General features: G+C 42.5%; 1 protein-coding gene across 1 annotated transcript in view; it reads left to right on the top strand.

Moving 5' to 3' along the window:
* Positions 1–20941, top strand: part of trrap (transformation/transcription domain-associated protein) — a 104382-nt gene that overhangs the window by 27425 nt on the left and 56016 nt on the right. The window contains exons 31-45 of the mRNA XM_063003169.1: positions 638–757; positions 936–1055; positions 1934–2098; positions 2252–2433; positions 3201–3399; positions 8049–8177; positions 8537–8803; positions 9406–9612; positions 9726–9884; positions 10751–10879; positions 10972–11082; positions 11775–11921; positions 16488–16701; positions 17604–17729; positions 18422–18568. Of these exons, the coding sequence (XP_062859239.1) occupies positions 638–757; positions 936–1055; positions 1934–2098; positions 2252–2433; positions 3201–3399; positions 8049–8177; positions 8537–8803; positions 9406–9612; positions 9726–9884; positions 10751–10879; positions 10972–11082; positions 11775–11921; positions 16488–16701; positions 17604–17729; positions 18422–18568 (2422 nt within the window). The remainder of the gene's footprint in view (positions 1–637; positions 758–935; positions 1056–1933; positions 2099–2251; positions 2434–3200; positions 3400–8048; positions 8178–8536; positions 8804–9405; positions 9613–9725; positions 9885–10750; positions 10880–10971; positions 11083–11774; positions 11922–16487; positions 16702–17603; positions 17730–18421; positions 18569–20941) is intronic.

Below are 20941 nucleotides of genomic sequence, written 5' to 3'. Positions count from 1 at the left end.
CCCTAGTAAACAGCTTAAATTGGGGTGAATTGGAATACTGAACTTAGTCAACAACGGTGTCTAACATCACAACTGCTCTGTTAATTGACTGGGCACAAATGTCCACAAACAGACATCCCATTCCTATGAAAACCTTTCCATAAAGTATCGTGTAGTGTTGTGCACTGCTCTCCTGTCTCTCACTGCTGTCCTGATCATGTGTCTATTGTCTTTTGTTTTGGAGCAGCCTGCTATGGAGGGCATAGAGGTGAGATGGTGCTGTGTCAGGAGGCTGGCACCGGCCCCACCCTTTCTGTGCTCGTGCTGCTCTCGTAATGTGTCATTGTGCTGCTCGAGTGCTTAGTTTCTGTGGTCTTGTGTTTGACTCCTGATCTTCTCCCTTTTAAGCCTGCTGTGGTGTCTTCTAGTCCGGTCCAGTGGTGGGACTGATCGGTTGACGAGTAGCGTAGCTTTGAAAGCAAAATGTTCACATGTTTAAAGTTTCCTACACTGATTGTGATTATAAACTCTGGTGTCTAGGACTTTTCCCAGTTTTCCCTCATTGTTCAGTGTGTAGTCTGGATGACTGTATACCGCCTTCATTAGCATGCTGATTGACGATTGCTGAACATTTCTTCGCTTTTTTCTTCCCTTTTAGGAGATGAAGATCTGCTCAGCCATCATAAACCTGTTCCATCTGATCCCTGCTGCTCCTCAAACTCTGGTCAAACCCCTGCTGGAGGTGGTGATGAAGACTGAGCGAGCTATGCTGATAGAGGTACGGTCCCACTTTTAGCCATGCATTTCACTCTAAACTGGCATCCAATGCTTATGAGATGTAAAAAAAAATCCAGCTAGTCCTTCATGAAGATGTCATACAGTAATATCCTACTTTTGATCATAGTGTGGTGTAGATTTAAACATCCAGTGTATTTTACTGTGTGTGTAATCACCAGGCGGGCAGTCCCTTCCGAGAGCCTTTAATCAAATTCCTGACTCGTCATCCATCCCAGACAGTCGAACTGTTTATGATGGAGGCCACGCTCAACGACCCACAGTGGAGCCGCATGTTCATGGTAAAGCATTTTTTTTTTTTACTTTCTTTACTAGCTGCATTTACTATTTTTACCGACTAGTAAGTTACTAACCAGTACCTTTAGAGGTCAAAAGTGTACATACACCTGTAAGGGGTGTGTGGTATGCCATAGGACTCCTGACTTATATGAACTTGTGTAATAAAGGTTTTCTGCAACGGTTGTTTTTCTCTTTCACAGGGATTGAAACACACATACACAGCATACTGTTGTCTCAAAAAAAGCAAAGCCGTGTTCTTTTATTTCATTAAAGTCTACTAAGGGTTTTCCAAAAAAGTCACAGAATCTGTTGTGTCAGAAATAGACTGACAGCAACTTGTTTGGTGGTTTTGAAGTTCTATGATTTACATTTACATCTATGATGTTAGCTTCTTCCTGGGGGTGACGTCTCTGCTCCCATGTAAATATTGCCATATCTCAAACTGAGCCTCAGGCATTAGAACCAGGGAAAGATCTTTATGCAGATCTTAAAAAATGTGGCTCATAAATTTCCCAAGTCTTTAAAGCTTGAATGTTGCTTGAAGCAATTTCAAAGCAGCTTCCAAGAAGATTGGAAAACACTGACAGTGTAGTTAGTGTTACAGTGGTATGTAACTTTTAAAACATCTGTTGTGTGCACTCAGTTTAGATTTAATTTCAATCTATTGTCTTAAGTATTAATGAATAATGTTTGTTCCACATTTGTGTCTTTGTGTCTGGACAGTGTCCACTGTCCGGGTTCAAATATTTGGAATATTCGATATTGCTGAGCATTTTATTCAAATCAGAAATTCTGTCAGCTTATTGGAATGCTGATTGCTCTGTACGTACTTGCAGCGTGTCCTTTTTTATTAATACGTTTGTTTATTCTCCTATTTTAGAGTTTTCTGAAGCATAAAGATGCTAAGCCTCTCCGGGACGTGTTGGCCTCCAACCCGAGTCGTTTTGTCCCTCTGCTGGTCCCTGCAGGTACTCCAGGCACAGTGCGGCCTGGTTCACCCTCAACCAGCACGGCTCGTCTCGACCTGCAGTTCCAGGCCATTAAGGTGTGTGTGTGTGTGTGTGTGTGTGTGTGTGTGTGTGTGTGTGTGTGTGTGAAAGAGAGAGTCAGTCTTGTATTATGCGGTTTAATCTGCATTAGCCTGAAGAGTGAGAGCAAGTGCAGAATTGCAGTTTGACACTTTCTCTCTCTCTCTTAGATTATAAGTATCATAGTAAAAAATGATGAAGGATGGCTGGCTGGTCAGCACTCTTTGGTCAGCCAGCTCCGGCGTGTGTGGGTCAGCGAGGCTTTCCAGGAACGGCACCGCAAAGACAACATGGCCGCCACCAACTGGAAGGAACCTAAGCTGTTAGCGTACTGCCTGCTCAGCTACTGCAAGTATGTGGCTACATTCTAACTTTTTTCTCCTATTGTTTCTAAGCTGTATGTTTCTCGACCCAGGCACTGAGGTATTAAATAATAGGTTACTAATCATTTTTTTTAAAGAAATCATTTCACATATAAATTATTTACGCTGCCAGTCCAAAATTAGGACACGAGTGAGGGAAAAGTGACAAATTAGTGGTTCTTTTAAGTCACTGAAAATGAACAGACCAACATAATACCTGTTTTGCCATTAAATGACACGTGTTAAACATGCTGTTACATAAACAAATAAATAAAATCTAAGTCACTGCATGTTTTCACATAAATGTAAAAGAATTAAGAAAAGAAATTGGCTTAAAAAAAAAAAAAATTCATTATTTTATCAGTACCTGACCCCCTACTACCCCTTTTATTCATCTCCCTCCCTTACTAGTCACCATGCCGTATTTTTCCCGTAGTGCCATGCTAGATTTAAGTTTAAATAAAATAGGTTTATTAGGTTTCAAGGTTGGGCAGAACAGTGAGCATCAGTTTCTCTAGTCCATGTCTGTGCTTTTCTGTCTCTGTCATATGAACTATCTGTCTTATTGGCCACACTTTGAAAAGGTCTGAGCTCAGTAAAAAGTAGTAAAAACTGCAGGTCAAAGCTGAAAAACTGCAGTAAGTTAAACCTCCGGCGTTCTTACTGAGTAGCCAGTTATTTAAATTCCTGTGACTTTCAAATGACTTCCAAATATTATTGGAATTCCAAGCTAACAGCATCCTGTGTTGTTTTACAGGCGCAACTACTCCGAAGTCGAGCTGCTCTTCCAGCTGTTGCGTGCCTTTACTGGCCGCTTCCTCTGCAACATGACCTTTCTGAAGGAATACATGGAGGAGGAGATTCCCAAGAACTACAGCATCGCAAACAAACGCGCCCTCTTCTTCCGCTTTGTCGATTTCAACGACCCGCAGTTTAATGATGAACTCAAAGCCAAGGTGAGACACACCTTTTTTAAAACCCCATTTTTATCGGCTTAAGATAAAGAGTAGACATGCATAAGGATTGTTTTTGATTATTTAAATTTGAATTTCTAAAGCTGGCACTCTGGTGGCACAGTGGTAAATTATGCAATCCGCAACCATGCTGCAAAACGCAGCTCTCTGTGGAGTGCTAATTAATATTTTTAAAGCAGATTACCCACTACTAAGCTCTGATAAGGCTGAGGAAGGCCTGATTTGTTTGTTTTAATACAGTAATTAGTTTTCCAGTGACTAGAAAAATGAAAACGCTAAACCTGACTTTACATGTTCTGGATTTTTCTGCCTTTATGTCCCAATCTAGTCATTTCCAATTCCCATTTGTGCATCTATTGCTGTTAAAACAACCCCCAACTGATCTAGGAGAGCCTGACCACCACAAGCCCCCTCAGACACTTGTGGCTGCTTCTTGTCACCAGCTAGTGTTGGATTTTCACACAGAGCCGTATCAACAACAGAGAGGCACGCTAAGTCCAGCGTGGCCCCTTCCTTCCCAGACCAGTCCCGGAGGTTGCATTCAGCACTGGGAAGAGACTCTGTCCAACCTTTAATTGTGATTGTTTGGACACCCGGCCAGTTTGATGGCTCTGTATGTGAGTTCAAACACTCCTAGCATGTCAGTGCACCACCCGAGTGCAATTTTAATGCATTAATCATCATAACTGTAAAAATAATAGTGTATATGTGTGCAGAGCTGGAAAATGAGCCCCTATGATTAAAATGGCACACACAACAGTTTTTCCCAGAGCAAGCACAGCAGCTCGCTTGTTTTTGGTGGTAATCTCGGCAGGGTCTGTGGTTAGGGTCTGTGTGCCATGACAGATAATGTATGATAGAGTCTGTGCTGCTTCATCGCTCATGCTAACGGCAGAGGGGCTCATTAGGCCGGCGGATAATAAAGGCGCACCTGCAGCCCCACGGCCCTCCCGATAGCAGCGCTCTGCACACAGTCATTTATTTTACACACGTGCAAACACGGCAAAAACATACACGCAGCTGGAGGCATCCGGCAGCATCGCCCAGCCAGCAAACACAGCCGGGTTTCATCTGACCCGCAGAGCTAGACAAAGCCGAGCCGCCGCGCTGGTCTGAAGGACCCCGGGGGAGAAGTAGACATGATTATTGATCTTTGCCTCTAATGGGACGGGGCTCTGCTCAAGTGGTGATGCCAGATGCCTTTAACTGTGGGCTTAATGGGATTTGAGACCAAGCCTAGAAACTTTCCAATTCAGGCTGCATTGTTTTTGTGCTGATCATTATACAGTGTATCACAAAAGTGAGTACACCCCTCACATTTCTGCAGATATTTAAGTATATCTTTTCATGGGACAACACTGACAAAATGACACTTTGAGACAATGAAAAGTAGTCTGTGTGCAGCTTATATAACAGTGTAAATTTATTCTTCCCTCAAAATAACTCAATATACAGCCATTAATGTCTAAACCACCGGCAACAAAAGTGAGTACACCCCTAAGAGACTACACCCCTAAATGTCCAAATTGAGCACTGCTTGTCATTTTCCCTCCAAAATGTCATGTGATTTGTTAGTGTTACTAGGTCTCAGGTGTGCATAGGGAGCAGGTGTGTTCAATTTAGTAGTACAGCTCTCACACTCTCTCATACTGGTCACTGAAAGTTCCAACATGGCACCTCATGGCAAAGAACTCTCTGAGGATCTTAAAAGACGAATTGTTGCGCTACATGAAGATGGCCAAGGCTACAAGAAGATTGCCAACACCCTGAAACTGAGCTGCAGCACAGTGGCCAAGATCATCCAGCGTTTTAAAAGAGCAGGGTCCACTCAGAACAGACCTCGCGTTGGTCGTCCAAAGAAGCTGAGTGCACGTGCTCAGCATCACATCCAACTGCTGTCTTTGAAAGATAGGCGCAGGAGTGCTGTCAGCATTGCTGCAGAGATTGAAAAGGTGGGGGGTCAGCCTGTCAGTGCTCAGACCATACGCCGCACACTACATCAAATTGGTCTGCATGGCTGTCACCCCAGAAGGAAGCCTCTTCTGAAGTCTCTACACAAGAAAGCCCGCAAACAGTTTGCTGAAGACATGTCAACAAAGGACATGGATTACTGGAACCATGTACTATGGTCTGATGAGACCAAGATTAATTTGTTTGGTTCAGATGGTCTCAAGCATGTGTGGCGGCAATCAGGTGAGGAGTACAAAGATAAGTGTGTCATGCCTACAGTCAAGCATGGTGGTGGGAATGCCATGGTCTGGGGATGCATGAGTGCAGCAGGTGTTGGGGAGTTACATTTCATTGAGGGACACATGAACTCCAATATGTACTGTGAAATACTGAGCAGAGCATGATCCCCTCCCTCCAGAAACTGGGTCGCAGGGCAGTGTTCCAGCATGATAATGACTCCAAACACACCTCTAAGACGACCACTGCTTTATTGAAGAGGCTGAGGGTAAAGGTGATGGACTGGCCAAGCATGTCTCCAGACCTAAACCCAATAGAACATCTTTGGGGCATCCTCAAGCGGAAGGTGGAGGAGCGCAAAGTCTCGAATATCCGCCAGCTCCGTGATGTCGTCATGGAGGAGTGGAAAAGCATTCCAGTGGCAACCTGTGAAGCTCTGGTAAACTCCATGCCCAGGAGAGTTAAGGCAGTTCTGGGAAATAATGGTGGCCACACAAAATATTGACACTTCAGGAACTTTCACTAAGGGGTGTACTCACTTTTGTTGCCGGTGGTTTAGACATTAATGGCTGTATATTGAGTTATTTTGAGGGAAGAATAAATTTACACTGTTATATAAGCTGCACACCGACTACTTTTCATTGTGTCAAAGTGTCATTTTGTCAGTGTTGTCAAATGAAAAGTTATACTTAAATATCTGCAGAAATGTGAGGGGTGTACTCACTTTTGTGATACACTGTATCTTATTGCGGCAGTCTAGGTTTTTAAAAAAATGCCTTACAAGACCAAAAATATTTGGATCACAGCACTAAGTGTTAGTTATATCTTATTCATTCAGTTGTTTTCATCCGCCGCTTTATCCTGGTCAGGCTCACAGCAGGTTCACCGGAAACTCTGGGTGCAAGACAAGAGGAACCTGCACAGGGTGCCAATCCATCGCATCAGTGGACTCCATTTAACAGCTTTAGAATGAACTAGAACATCAATTGAGGCTTTCTTTTTTTGTTTTTAATTTTCTCCTTTTTTTCTCCCGACTTTTAGCGTGTCCACTTGCCCGATTGCGTCATGCTTCCTCTCCACTAATGCCGGCCCCGGCTCTGATTAAGGAGAACGAAGCTAACCCATGCCCCCTCCGACACGTGGGCATCAGCCGTATGCATTTTGTCACCCACACCAGATGAGATCAGCTGCAGACCAGCTCTGTGTATGGAGACACACACCCTGATCCGCTCTCTTTCCTCGTCTCTGTGCAGGCGCCATCAATCAGCCAGCAGAGGTCGTAATTGCATCAGTTATGAGAGAGTCCCTGGCCGGCTTATCCCACCCCTATATGAATGACAGGCCAATCGTTGTTAATGTGGCCACTCAGCCCAGTCGGCGGGCAGAGCTGAGACTCGATACGATGTATTCGAGGTCCCAGCTCTGGTGTGCTAGCGTGTGTTTTTACCGCTGCGCCAATTGAGGCTTTCTTGACCTACATCAGTGCCAAGCCATACAAATGCTTTGACTAAATGGGCACACATTCCCACAGACATACTTCTAAGCCTTCTTTAAAGAGGATGGCACGGTGGCTCAGTGAATAGCACTGTCGTCTCACAGCAAGAAAGTCCGTTCGGGTTCGATTCCCAGGTGGAACAGTCTGGGTCTTGTAAAAGTGGAGTTTGCATGTTCTCCCCATTTGTTTTTTAAAGTGAGATGTACACCAAGCTCATGGTCAGGTGTCCAGAATACTTTTGACCATATAGTCTATGTATTTGTGTGGAATTCAGTAAAATTGCTGGTTGATTTTGATCGTGCACCAGTGATTAAAACATCCATTAAAAATATTTTTAAGAAAATAATGTTTTTTCTTTCCTCCAGAACAGTTTAAGAGGCTTGTTTTGTTTATTGCAAGATGTGTTAATGCTGTTCTGCTGCTTCTGTTGGCTCACCACCTTAGTAAGACACTTTCCTCCGTCTGTACAGCTTTATCAAAATGAAATGGTACATGGGAGAGCTGTTCATTAGGGAACCGTGCTGAAATTTTTATCTCATACTCTCGATCATTCCTTTTTTTCTCCATTTTTTTTTTCTCATTTTTTGTATGTTTTTTTCTTTTTTTCTTGTTCTCTTTTTTCCACATTTATCATTTTCTTTTATGAAAGTTGAGCAGCAGAGCCAGAGGGGAACCCAAATGGTCTAATGATGTTATCATAATGTGCTCTGATGCCAGTGTGATTAATATCGCAGAGCTGAAGAAGGAACTGCCATCCGTGCCTCAGAATCAGAACTCCCACAAGGCAGCACTCGTCACTGACTGCCATCGGTTCTAGCACGTGCTTTCTAACTTGGCCGTATCGCTGCCTCGGCTTAGCTTTCAAATCGTTGTGTAATTGCTCGTCTGGGATTGTGTCGATTTGTTAACGTGCTTTTAATGAACAGGTTCTGTTCTGCTTTTCCCTCAGGTGTTGCAGCATATTCTTCACCCGGCTTTCCTGCACAGCTTTGAGAAAGGGGAGGGTGAGCAGCTTCTTGGGCCCCCAAACCCAGAGGGTGACAACCCCGAAAGCATCACGAGTGTCTTTATCACTAAGGTAATCCCTCAGGTTTCTGTAGCTAAACTGTTCTAGCTGTTCATCGTGGAGACTAACCTATAGCTGGTATTTTCCTGAGAGAAATATCACCTTACTAAAGGTCATGGCTTTTTATATTTTGTCTTCTTTTTCATTCTGAAAATCCAATTTTTGCCCAGACAAAAAGCTTAAGAGACAACAGCCTCAATTAATTTCTACTTAAATTGATTCTCTTTCCAAGTCTGGCATTAAGCTTTTATCCTGATCCTTCTCAGCCACCTCAAGTATCAGTGACTTTAGAAGGCTTTTTCACAGAGTTCTGTCTCCTCCTTGGCTCATGACTTGTATCCTAAAGCTTTTATTATATTTTTGTTTTGTAGGTGCTGGACCCAGAGAAGCAGGCTGACTTGCTGGACTCGCTGAGGATCAACCTGCTGCAGTTCTCCACGCTGCTGGTGGAACATGCGCCTCACCACATTCACGATAACAATAAGAGCAGGAACAGCAAGCTGAGGCGCCTCATGACCTTTGCCTGGCCCTGCCTACTTCCAAAAGCCTGCGTGGACCCGGCCTGCAAATACAGTGGGCACTTGCTCCTGGCCCACATCATTGCCAAATTCGCCATACACAAGAAGATTGTGCTGCAGGTTAGATAAATGCAAACTGAGCCATTTAAGATCAGATTCTCATAGTGTTACAGCACTCAGAATAGTTATATGATAATTAGGGCCCTATCTAATTCACGGCCGTGAAAATCGTGTCACGGACCGTGAAATGAGCCGTTTGTCTTGTAATATGCATTTTGCTGTGACATTCAAACTTTAAGGTTTGTATTTAGTGATTTAACATTTTTCATTCAAGTAGCGTTCAAGTGCCTCACATATACTGGGTTATTTGCTCTATGAGGCTCCTAGCAATCCTACGGCAATTCAGTTACCAATCACTTAGACAAAATTTCCAAGATGTCAATGTCTGAAGCAGCTAAAAGCACAGCATTTTCCTGTGAATTTAGTAAGGCCCTAATTATACGTCGTTATACATGTTATGTGGGTGCACAGGTAACTGAGCGGTAAAACACACCAGCCCACTACTACTTTTATCTGAGGTTTAAAACTCAGTGGTGTTATCGGCCAGTCAGGCATCTGCGCAGACATGATTGGCTCTGTCTGTCTTGGGGGGGATTTGCAGCTGATGGGGGAAAAACGATATACGTTATTGACATGAACTATTTTATATGTTTTGTTTGCAGGTGTTCCACAGTCTGCTTAAGGCTCACACTATGGAAGCCCGTGCCATTGTGCGGCAAGCCATGGCCATCCTCACTCCAGCCGTGCCTGCCCGTATGGAGGACGGTCACCAAATGCTCACCCACTGGACTCGCAAGATCATCGTAGAGGAGGGACACACCGTGCCACAGCTAGTGCATATACTGCACCTTATCGTCCAACACTTCAGGGTATAGAAGTGCCTCTGTCACTACAGAGTCTCTACAGGACTCGTATCACATTCTGATGTTGTTAAGATTACACTTGCACCACTCTGTGTGTGTGTGTGTGTGTGTGTGGACAGGTTTACTACCCAGTGAGGCACCATCTTGTGCAGCACATGATCAGTGCCATGCAGAGGTTGGGCTTCACTCCAAGTGTCACTATCGAGCAAAGGAAGCTGGCTGTGGATCTGGCTGAGGTGGTCATCAAATGGGAGCTGCAGCGCAACAAAGATCAGCAGGTGAGCCAATGAGCCAAAACTGTAAGACTACCCTTCCAAAAAATGTGCATGGCAGTGCAGAATAGAGCATGTCACAGTTGATGTTGGCCTCTTTATTTCGAACACATACCTGGTTACCTTATGCACTGGTTGTAGGTGTACAGTTGTGCCTTTCTGTAGTCTTTTAGTACACTTTGCGATCACAAGACCATCGGCTTCATATTTTTGGGTTGGAGCTTTAAGCTTCACCCAGCATTGACATTTAGGTGTTCAAAAATTCCGACAACACTGCTGCACCTGATACACTTATACCAGTACTAGATAGATATAATGTGTTTAAGTGTCATATATACTTATACAGATGTACAGTACAACGAAATTCTTTTTTTGCATATCCCAGCTTGTTTGGAAGATGGGGTCAGAGCTCAGGGTCAGCCATTGTACGGCACCCCTGGAGCCAAATGGGGTTAAGGGCTCTGCTTAGGGGCACAACAGTGGCTGCATGGCAGGGCTGGGATTAAAACTCTCAACCTTTCAATCGATAGCCCAAATCTTTACCCACTAGGCTACCACTGCCCCATGTTACATGTCATTACCATGTCATTGCAGTGCTGAGAATGGTCTGCTTTAAATAACATGTAGTCTATGGAGGTCCCTTGCAATTTAACATAAGTGTACAGACCAACCAATGGGCTACAAGCAGCAATTTTAGACCCACAAAGTTCAGCTATGTGGTATGTAAATGTACGTACCAGATAAGTGTACCTAAGTGCCTAGTGAGTGTATACATAAATGCATTTATCTAGAATGCGAGCAGATTAAGATTAGAAAAGCTTGAGAGTACTTGATCATCCTGAACATTGAACTCATCCTTTTTTCTGTTGTAGCCTGAGTCCGACAGTGATACGAGCGCAGGCGGCGAGGGAACAAGTTCGGGTGCTATGAAGCGGGGCGCATCAGTTGACTCAGGTCAAGATGTGAAGCGATTCCGCACAGCCACCGGGGCAGTGGGCACGGTAAAGAAATCCTGTACTCTTACTGATTCACACTGTTATGGGCACACGGCTCGTAGCAAACACGTTGTAATAGCTTGGTCTTCTTTCATTAGGTGTTTGGCCGCAGTCAGTCGATGCCTGGCACTGAGGCGCTGCTCACCAAGCCAGTGGAAAAGCAGCACACGGACACCGTTGTCAACTTTCTGATCCGCATCGCCTGCCAGGTAACAAGTGGCACATTATTACATTTAGGTTTTTGAACTACCCAACAGTGGCAGCTTTATGTTGGTGGGATTTGGTAGAACCCTTGATCTTCAAGCCGACTCTTTTTGATCCGATTGAGGGTTGTGCAAGTGGCGATGAATTACTGTCAGGAATTGGAAATGACTAGATTGAGTATGGTCACTAGCTCAGTGGGTAGCACTGTCGCCTCACAGCAGGGTTCTGGGTTTGATTCCCAGGTGGAGCGGTCTGGGTCCTTTCTCCCCGTGTCTGTGAGGGTTTTCTCCGGGAGTTCCGGTTTCCTCCCACAGTCCAAAGATGTGCAAGTGAGGTGAACTGGAGATACAAAATTGTCCATGACTGCGTTTGACAAACTTGTGAACTGACGAATCTTGTGTAACCAGTAACTACCTGTCCTGTCATGAATGTAACCAAAGTGTGTAAAACATGACGTCAAAATCTAAATAAACAAATCAATAAATAAATAAGATCACGGTCATGTGTATACTAAATGATGGTAGTTGCAATCACCTGAGTCACATAATGTGCACTGTACAATTCTCAGCGTCTTAAAGTAGTATAGTGTTGCACCACTGCTTTGTCTTGCTAACAATTTTCACTGTCGGTCACGTAGCGGTTTGTATTATAGTCCCGCGTAAAGCCACAGCATGTTGTTTTTACTGTGTTGCCGCAGGTGAACGATACCAACAGTGTAGCTGGATCTCCTGGTGAACTGCTGTCACGTCGCTGTGTGAATTTGATGAAGATGGCCCTCAGGCCGGACATGTGGCCACGTGCTGAGCTCAAACTGCAGTGGTTTGACAAGCTGCTCATGACTGTTGTAAGTACCAGAGAAGTTTCTTACTATAAAAATGATCAAACACGTCTTTAGGTGAACTGTACTTAATTTACACTTGACAGGATTCACTCCTGTTGTCAGTTCTGTTGTTTATAAAAGGTAATCAGCCTGATGAGGTTTTTACATCTGCGCTTACTGGCAGGTAGAAGTTTTACCAAAGCATCTGGCTGCCTTTTAAAACTGGCCATGTTGATAAAAGTAACTGGCAGCTTTTTGTTATGCCGCCAAATTGGATTGCTTTTGGTCTCAGCTTTACCTGGACAAAATTTTGAATAATTTGCATTCATTAGATTAGATCGTTTTAATTGAAGCATTTTATAATTATTTAGGAATAAATGTGGTATGAAAACTGCCTATTCAGCGTGCTGTTGACACATTTGGCAGCTTCGAAAACAGCAGCATTAACAGGCTTTAAAATCTGGTGTCTGAATCACTTTTATCAAACCTGTCTGAAAAGAAAAAGGAAATATTCAAAATATTAATGACACCCTCCTTTGATTCAGTTCTGTGCTTTAATTCATTAGGGACTAGATAATAATTCTGAGGTTCTCACCACATACCATAAACAGTCTTACGTCATCTGATTTTACAGATTTTTCCAAAATGTAAACCAACATTCTGAAATGAGACCAGGGACAAATAAATAAATACAATAGATTTAAATTTGTAATCATTAAATTATGTATTTATTAGGGCTGTAAAACGATTAAAAATTTTAATCGCGATTAATCTCAGAATTTCATATAGTTTTTTTTTTTTATAAAGGAGGTGGTTTTGATGTTATGGCTGATCGGTGTACATACACTAACATACACAAAAACTTATTCACAATCAACACAGTCTTGTTCCCTGGGTTCTGACAACTCATACTAGTGACTATATTACTTGCATCTTTGCACAATATTGCATAGTTTTTGCACCTTATTCTCACCTTATTCTACCTGCTGCTATATAAACCCTACGCTGCTAACTGGATATCAGAATACGTTTTTATTAGGGCTGTCGAAGTTAACACGATAATAATAACACGTTCCAGTGTTGCCAGATTGGGCGGTTATCCGCCAAATTGGGTGGATTTTGTTGGAAAACAATTTAATAGCATTTAAATAACACTTCTGTTTAAAATAAAATATTTAGTTTTAAGAAGCACCAGCATTGTAAAAGAATATTAAAAGTAAAGTCAATTTTCAATGCTGATTTGGCTTAATAGTGTTGGTCAGTCTGTATCATATTCTTGAAATGATAAAGTATTGCAAAGGAATATCTTTGAAATTCTTCCTCATAATGTTTAGGTTGCTATATTTTGGTTTTTCACTTGTCAGGGAAAATTAAGAGAGAAAAAAAAGCTTATTATTATCATGCGTGTGATATATATCATTTACGTGATCTGCGTATCACGTTACCACTGTGTGTTGTACGTCACTGAGCTGATATGTGTATCAGGTGACCAGCGGGTAATGGCGTGTTATGTTTAAGTGTGATGCTCCAAGTTGTGGATTAAGCAATAAAGACAAACTCGTTCTCCACATAATTAGTGTCATTTGTATTTCGTGGTTAAGTACAAAACATAACAATGCGGGTCTTCGTGATGTAATTCTACATGGCACTCACTGCCTGTATAGGTAAATTTTTCCTGTATAGAATTTGCGTTAACGGCACTTTTTTTTAATCGCGTTAAATTGAGATCGCGTTAATGCGTTATTATCGCGTTAACTTTGACAGCCCTAGTATTTATATGTATTTCTTGGTCAATGAGAGAGGACTTCAAAAATAACTTTTTATATTTAGTCCCAAACCATTGGACCTTTTTATGGTTGATTTATTTTAACCTTTATCCGTCCAATAAAATTGTTTTACACCCACCCACACAAACTCTGTGAAATACACCCAAACGTCAGAATAACCCACCAACACCTGGTAAAAGGAGAAAACCCCCCAACCTGTGAAATCTGCCAAACATATTCTGATGGAATGCCCCAAGTACACCAAGGAAAGAGAACAAGTGCGCATGCCTGAAACCATAAAAGAAATTCTTACACAAGACAACACAAGAACAGTCTTAACCTACCTCACAGCCATAAAAATAAAGATGAAAATATAAAATGGACCAAAATATAAAGACAGATACACAATACCTATTGTTGCCATTAAATGACACACGTGTTAAACATGCCGTTAAAATCCAAACACCCACCCACACAAATTTTAATAAGTCACTTCAAGACAGTCTATCAATAGCTACTGGGAGGACACCCTTCTTTTGTATTATTGTATTATTTGTATTATTTATTAGTATAGGCAGCAGTGGCTTATGAATACATTTGTAGGTGAGGCTGGTGGTAAGATAGGAAAAGGTTAAACCTGCATCTAAAACAGAACACAATTATGCAGTTTCCCGTGCAGTGTGCATGATTCCTCATTGTTGAGGCTTGGGGGATGTTAATTTTGGTGCAAGCACACGTTGCCCTTGTATGAAAACGTATTCCACCATCTCAGCCAATGCCAAGTTTCTCCAGTGCCTAGAAATGCTTTAGCTTTACTTACACACTTTTCACTGCCCTATTTTTCTTGATGGAGTTGTTTTCCATGTCAGGCCCTCATTCACCTTGTCCTCCTCCTTCTCTCGTTTCTCCTAATTCCATCCATCGCCTTTCCAAAAGCAGTTCTGATGTGGGCCGAATCGATATCCTCCGGCTTATGAGTGATTTCTCTCTCCAGAGTCCAGCACTGTGACTAATTCTGTTGTCATCTGGGAGACTGGCTCTCAATTAAGAAGCCTATCAGGGCTTTCAGGGTCTTCTCTCTCATCATCTCTTTCTCTGTCTCTCTCTTCCTCCAGCTCACTTTTTTTCACCCTCTTTTTCTTTCCTTCCTCCTGCCTCCGGAGCAGCGGCCTTCCTGTCTTCCAGACACGCCACGCTATTGATTCTTTTCAGGGCCAGACACGTGTGCCCTTCTCCCGGCTTGTGTGGGCTTATGATTGAAATGATCTAATGGGCCTTTATTCCCCAGCCTGCAATAAACTGTCACAGCACAGCCTGTCTGTAATTGTAGATTCTGGGAGTTTGGCCTTTGGCTACCATGAAAGCAAGACAACATCTCTCACTTCTGTGTTTGTCAGTTAGTTGCTGTCCATCCAACCATTTGTTTTATTAAGCATAAGTTATTTTACTGACCCGGCTTTTTCTGCGCTGCTTGTTGTGTAGGATAGGTGAGGTAAGGCATAGATATTACTGTGCTACCCCCAATGGACTTAGTCTGCAGCACAGCATTTTAAAAATGATCTTCTAACCTTTCCTAGTATTAATTCATCCCTGCATGTCCCTGTGCCCTGATAAACTCGTAGACCAGGCGAGGTTGTGTCCGAGCTGGCCTTAGCAGTTTAAATGACCCTAAAGCCTGGCTCTGAGAAAGCAGCTAGTTTGTAAGTGGACTTGAAAAGAAGAAAAAACTTACCTGCCCAAGAGTTGTTCTTACTAATGCAGCGTGCTACATGTCTGATAGCTTCATTTTGTGAAACAGTTTTGTTCTATGATTGGGACACTGCTGGATCAGGCAGATCTGCCTCTGTGTCTCTTGGGACCAAAACTGCTTTTGCAACCACATTTTTCTGCATCCCTCAGCTCCATGCTGTCCTCCTTTACATGACTCAGCCCCAGATAAAAGCTGTAAAGCTAGCAGCTCTTTTTTAAAGCCTGATTTGGTAGGACTAAGAGGTCAATAGGTCAAAATGTTTTTTTTATTTTGTTGATGCATCTCACGATGGGATGTAAATAACTCCTTGTCATTAGTCGATGGTGAACATGGCAGTAATGTAGAACAGTAAGACAGATGGGCTTAAATATAGAACCAGTTCGACATTCTGAATGCAAATTTAAGTGAACAGTTCATTACAAGCACCAAACTGAACATGCTAATCATAAGTAAGGGTGCTGTCTGTAGATTAAACTCTTTTTGACTTTTTAGTTATTAGCGTAGTTATTATTTTATGAGCAGAGCTTTATGTTGATACTGGAGCATGATGCAAAATATCTACATCATTTTAGTAACATTTTGATAGTTTTGTTGTTCATAAATGAAATAATGGAAACGCATAAAAAGTTTTTCTGTTTGTATTAGAACTGCAGTTCTGTGTCTAAATGAGTGTGTGAGTGTACACAGAGCTGGCACATGCTATGCATGTGAAGATGAGTCAAATAAGCAGTCTGAACTCTTACCCTCTCCTTCTTCCATCATTAAAAACTGCATTGTAGTTATGTAATATACAGTTTTTTTCTTGATTTTTTTTTTAAAAGAGTTTGTACTGTTGAATTTCTGTAGTGTGTACCTTTGTTGCTATATAATGCTACTGGTACTTTAATTTCCTTCTGGATCAATAAAGTATCTATCTATCTGTCTGTCTCTCTCGCTCTCTCTCTCTCTAATCAGTCCAGACGTTATCACACTACGGTCATAGATCCGGTTTCATTAGTATATGCTGCTGTGTGCTGTTGTTTAATATGAAAGATTCATTGACTGAAATTCCACCTTTACTTCTCTTCACTACAGGAGCAGCCCACCCAAGCCAACTTTTCCAACATCTGCACCGGATTGGAGATCTTGAGTTTCCTGCTGACCGTTCTGCAGTCTCAGGCCATCCTGGCCCACTTTAAGCCTCTGCAGAGAGGCATTGCTGCCTGCATGACCTGTACCAACACCAAAGTCCTGCGTGCTGTCCACTCACTGCTCTCCAAACTCATGAGCATCTTCCCCACTGAGCCCAGTCAGTTAAACACAAATCAATCCAACTTTCACATGCACAACTTTGAATCCATTAGCTGCATATTTATTTACATTTTTGTCTTTACTTATTGTCATTAATCTTTGCTACATTATTTTAATGTGCACATTTATGATCATGCAAGAATCAGTGTTTAATATTAGTGTTACTACTGTCATATGATTAGTCCTGTTAAATTGTAGCAAGCTTATATTAAGAGTTTTCAGCTGTCTAACTTGTGTATTTGTTGAGGGTTGTGGCGGGTTCGGTTCCACCAGACACTTTGGATGCTGGTCATGTGTATTCTGTATAGGTTCTTAGACCTACCCAATAACATCTGTGTAGACACATGGCAAGTCAATAGCACTGCTGAGATATGAGATACGCTGGTGGGCTAGCGTAATAGCAGAATTGTTTCCTAGATAATTCAAACGAACCTACTGAACAGGAGGAAAATGTGAATGTTAATCACGTTTAAGGGTGCTTGGGAGGCGCAGTGGTCAAATGTGCCAGCCCTTCATCAATGAGATAAAAGTTGGCTGGGCGCTTACACAGACACGATTGGCTGTGTCTTTGGGAGGGACATGGTCGAGTGATTGGGACAGTGGGTGGGTTGGGGAACACCAAAGGGATTCTTCATTGCTGCTGCAATTTCAGACTCTAGATACAGTAAACAGTAATGTTAATTATCTCTGTATGAACCCACCTTGTACAGATGAAAAGAAGCGGTTGGCTACTTCACAGATGTCTGAGGGAGAGTATGTTAGTTACAGCCCTTCCTGATCAGGGTAGTGGTCTGCAGCTATTGAAGGGATACAACTGGGTAATTCGATATTGAGAGAAAAAGTGAAAAATGCATAAATCTAAAAAGATATTTATTAAACATTCAGTGTTTCTGTTCTCAGGTACGTCTTCAGTCGCTTCAAAGTATGAGGAGTTGGAATGTCTGTACGCTGCTGTAGGAAAAGTCATTTATGAAGGTCTTACCAATTACGAGAAAGCCACCAGTGCCAACCCCACCCAGTTGTTTGGTAAGAGGCATTTTAAAAACAGCTCCAGCATCCTGAATCGAAACCTGTCAAAATATTAAGTGCATTTTATTGCGGACTATTTAGTAACCTTTTTTTTTTTAACTTTGTTTTCATCTTACATTTTTCCAAACAACTGATAGAAGATAGCAGGACTTCCTGAGTGTTTACACCTGCTCGGACATTTCCTATCACAGGATGTGCATTTAAAGCCAATCTCTCAGTTTACATAGAGCAGACAGCTTCTTAATTCCCACAATTGAACACAAAGGTGATAAAATGATATTAGATTACCTTCTAAATTTAGTGGTATTTGATATTATCCTGAAACGGTTCGGCTGGTCAATAAATACCTCCCGAATCCGCCCTGCTGGAGGCGTCCAGTTACATATGCACCGGCGATATGATGCATGTCTTACAGAGGTGGACTTTTATACATTTATCTCCAGTCCCCAGAGTACTAAGGAAAAGCATTACCCATCCCCTCCACCCCCAGCTCACCTGCTATCTTAGTCCCATTTCTCCAAAATGACCTTGGAGCGTAACGAGAGCGACACCGAAGCCGCCGCCAAACTTGTCAGCAGCACCAACGTCCAGCCCCGGCAGAGGCACCACGCAGAAGGAAAGTGTCCTCACACCAACGGGGCATCACATTACCTCTTATTCATCTTTTTCTCTGTTGCTCTCTGTTCCAGGAACCCTGATGATCCTGAAGTCCGCCTGCAGCTTTAACTCCAGCTACATCGACCGCCTCATTTCTGTCTTCATGCGCTCGCTGCAGAAGATGGTACGAGAGCACCTGAGCCCACAGACCAGCTCCGGAGCTACAGAGACCAGTGCAGGTGAGCAGCGCTCAGCCTGTCCAGTCGTAATACGCCCACACAAAAACACTTCTGATTATGTGTGTTTGTGGTACCAGGTCCAAAAAAACAAACTAATTTTAAATCATTTAGTTTTAACTATCCGTCACCTTGGAGCAGCCGCTTTTAGTTACAGTGATAGAGTGTCTGTCCTGAATTGAACAATATTGTGTTTTCTGAGTGCCCTAACACACGCACCCTCCGACACGTGTGCAGTAGCTGTCTGCATCTTTTTACCTGCACAAATTCATATGTGGATCAGCTTTGTGTTTGGAGAGACACACCCTGATCCCCATTATCCTTCGTCTCCGTGCAGGCACCATCAATCAGCCAGCAGTTGTCGAAAATGCATCAGTTATGAGGAATCCCCTCTGGCACCTCTCTTGAACAACAGGCCAATCGTTGGTCGAGTTTGAGATGTCAGCTCTGGTGTGCTGTGCTAGTTTTACAGCTGCAACACTTGAGCTCCCCAAAATTTGGATTGTTGCTTTTGTAAAAACGCAGTGCCAATAGCACAGAAATGCAACATAAACCTCGCAGATTTTAATCTTTTATCAGCCGTGTTGACATTCTACATGTCCATACTCAACGTGTCACTTAAGCATTGCCTCTGTGGCAGTTTTTCTAAGTGCTACATAGAAATTAAGTCAGTCCCCACCAGACACGTCATGACTTGATTGTTTAATACATTGTTTTAAAGAAGAGATTTTCCTTCTAGTAAAGTCCATATAAAGATTTTAACAGTAGAAAGTGTAGAAAGTGGACGTTGAAATGTGTTTAATCGTTTGAATTTTTACACCAAGTAGTTTCCAAGCACATGTCTGGAGGTCTAGAGCAGGGGTGTCAAACTCATTTTCACCGAGGGCCACATCAGCATTATTGTGGCCCTCAAAGGGCCGATTGTAACGTATCCTGCTGTGATTGCAGTCTGTTGTTTTTCTTGGAGGCTGAATTCTGCATTTATATTTTCCTCCTTTACCACAGACACAGCCTCATAACACAAGAGACGCACCGTTTTCTCTTCCTGAAGCACAAACTTGTTTTCACTTTTATTAAATTTCCTCCTTCTGCTTAATTTTTTTACTTATTTTCTTGTACATTTTGGGATTGTGTGTAAATATTTCTTAACATCTACTGGTGGGATGAGGTCACTTTTCAGGTCACAAAATCAGCATGCATTTTATGTAGGATTTTACAGTGTTTTTTAATACAATCCTTCTGCCCTCACTAATAGTTTATCCCCCTTTCCCAGCTAGACAGACAGACAGACAGCTCTCTTCAGAATACAGTTGGTTTATTTGCTTCCCAGCTGTGTGATACACTGTGTGCATCAAAATGAAGTAAAAATACAAACAATAAAGAACTTAATACAGTACAAGCACACAGCTGTAGTCAAGTGTTACATCTGGTACAATATGAGATTTAAGCTCTCGCGGGCCACATAAAATGACGTGGCGGGCCGGATCTGGCCCGCGGGCCGTGAGTTTGACACCCCTGGTCTAGAGTCTCATATTCTAATGCATTCAATTACTGAATGGTTTATGTATTTCCAGTCAAATTCTCTTTTCTTATTTTAAAATATTTTTGCTATTTAAATATCCAGTTAAATGTTTTGACATTGGTCGATAGCCAAAGGAAACCCCTGGACAGGATGTTTATCCATCGCTTTGGCTTTGGCCGTTCAACCCCAACCCGATTTGGCACAGTTTTTAAACCGAATTTTCTTTCTAATGCAATTATTCAGGCCTGGAGGTGGAACTGAGAGTGCACTGACAAGTCCACTTCCAGAAGCCTAGGCTGTTCTGCCAACCCACCAGACATGGCCAATCATAGAACTGATAGATCCACTAAGGTTGAACCCTGGACTGAGTGGCTGTGGGCAAGCGTAATAGACCTCTGCGCTGCCTGAGCGCCTCTAGCTAAAAGATATTGAAGACATGTATTTGTTCAGATCCATGTTTCAGTGCCTTAAGCTTTTTCTTATTCTGTTTAGCTGCTTAACAGAAATAATTGGATTGATTACGGCTCCTGTTTCTAAATTACTAGTAAAATGGTAAATAGTTTTTTTCTCTTTATTAACAGTTTACAATACCTGCAGGGATCTAGTTATCTAAGTATGTCAAGCTATTTCTTGCTGTGCTCCAGGCCCACAAGGCTCTTGACCAGCCACATGTCCATTTAAAACCAAACCAAATTTTGCTGACAGTTGTTTTGCATTGGAAATGCGTGAATAGTTTATGGTCACACCTGCCACCATCAAGGTTCATCAGAAAAGAAACCGAAGCAAAGTGCTTGGAGCGTTACCTGTGGTGTCTGTGTTTGACCACATGGTGTTGCAGAAGGAACAGTCTAACC

The sequence above is a fragment of the Trichomycterus rosablanca genome, chromosome 10, assembly GCF_030014385.1.
Source record: "Trichomycterus rosablanca isolate fTriRos1 chromosome 10, fTriRos1.hap1, whole genome shotgun sequence".
In the NCBI taxonomy this organism is placed as follows: Eukaryota; Metazoa; Chordata; class Actinopteri; order Siluriformes; family Trichomycteridae; genus Trichomycterus; species Trichomycterus rosablanca.
Note: the sequence above shows the minus strand (reverse complement) of the source record. Positions and strands in the feature narration are given on the sequence as shown.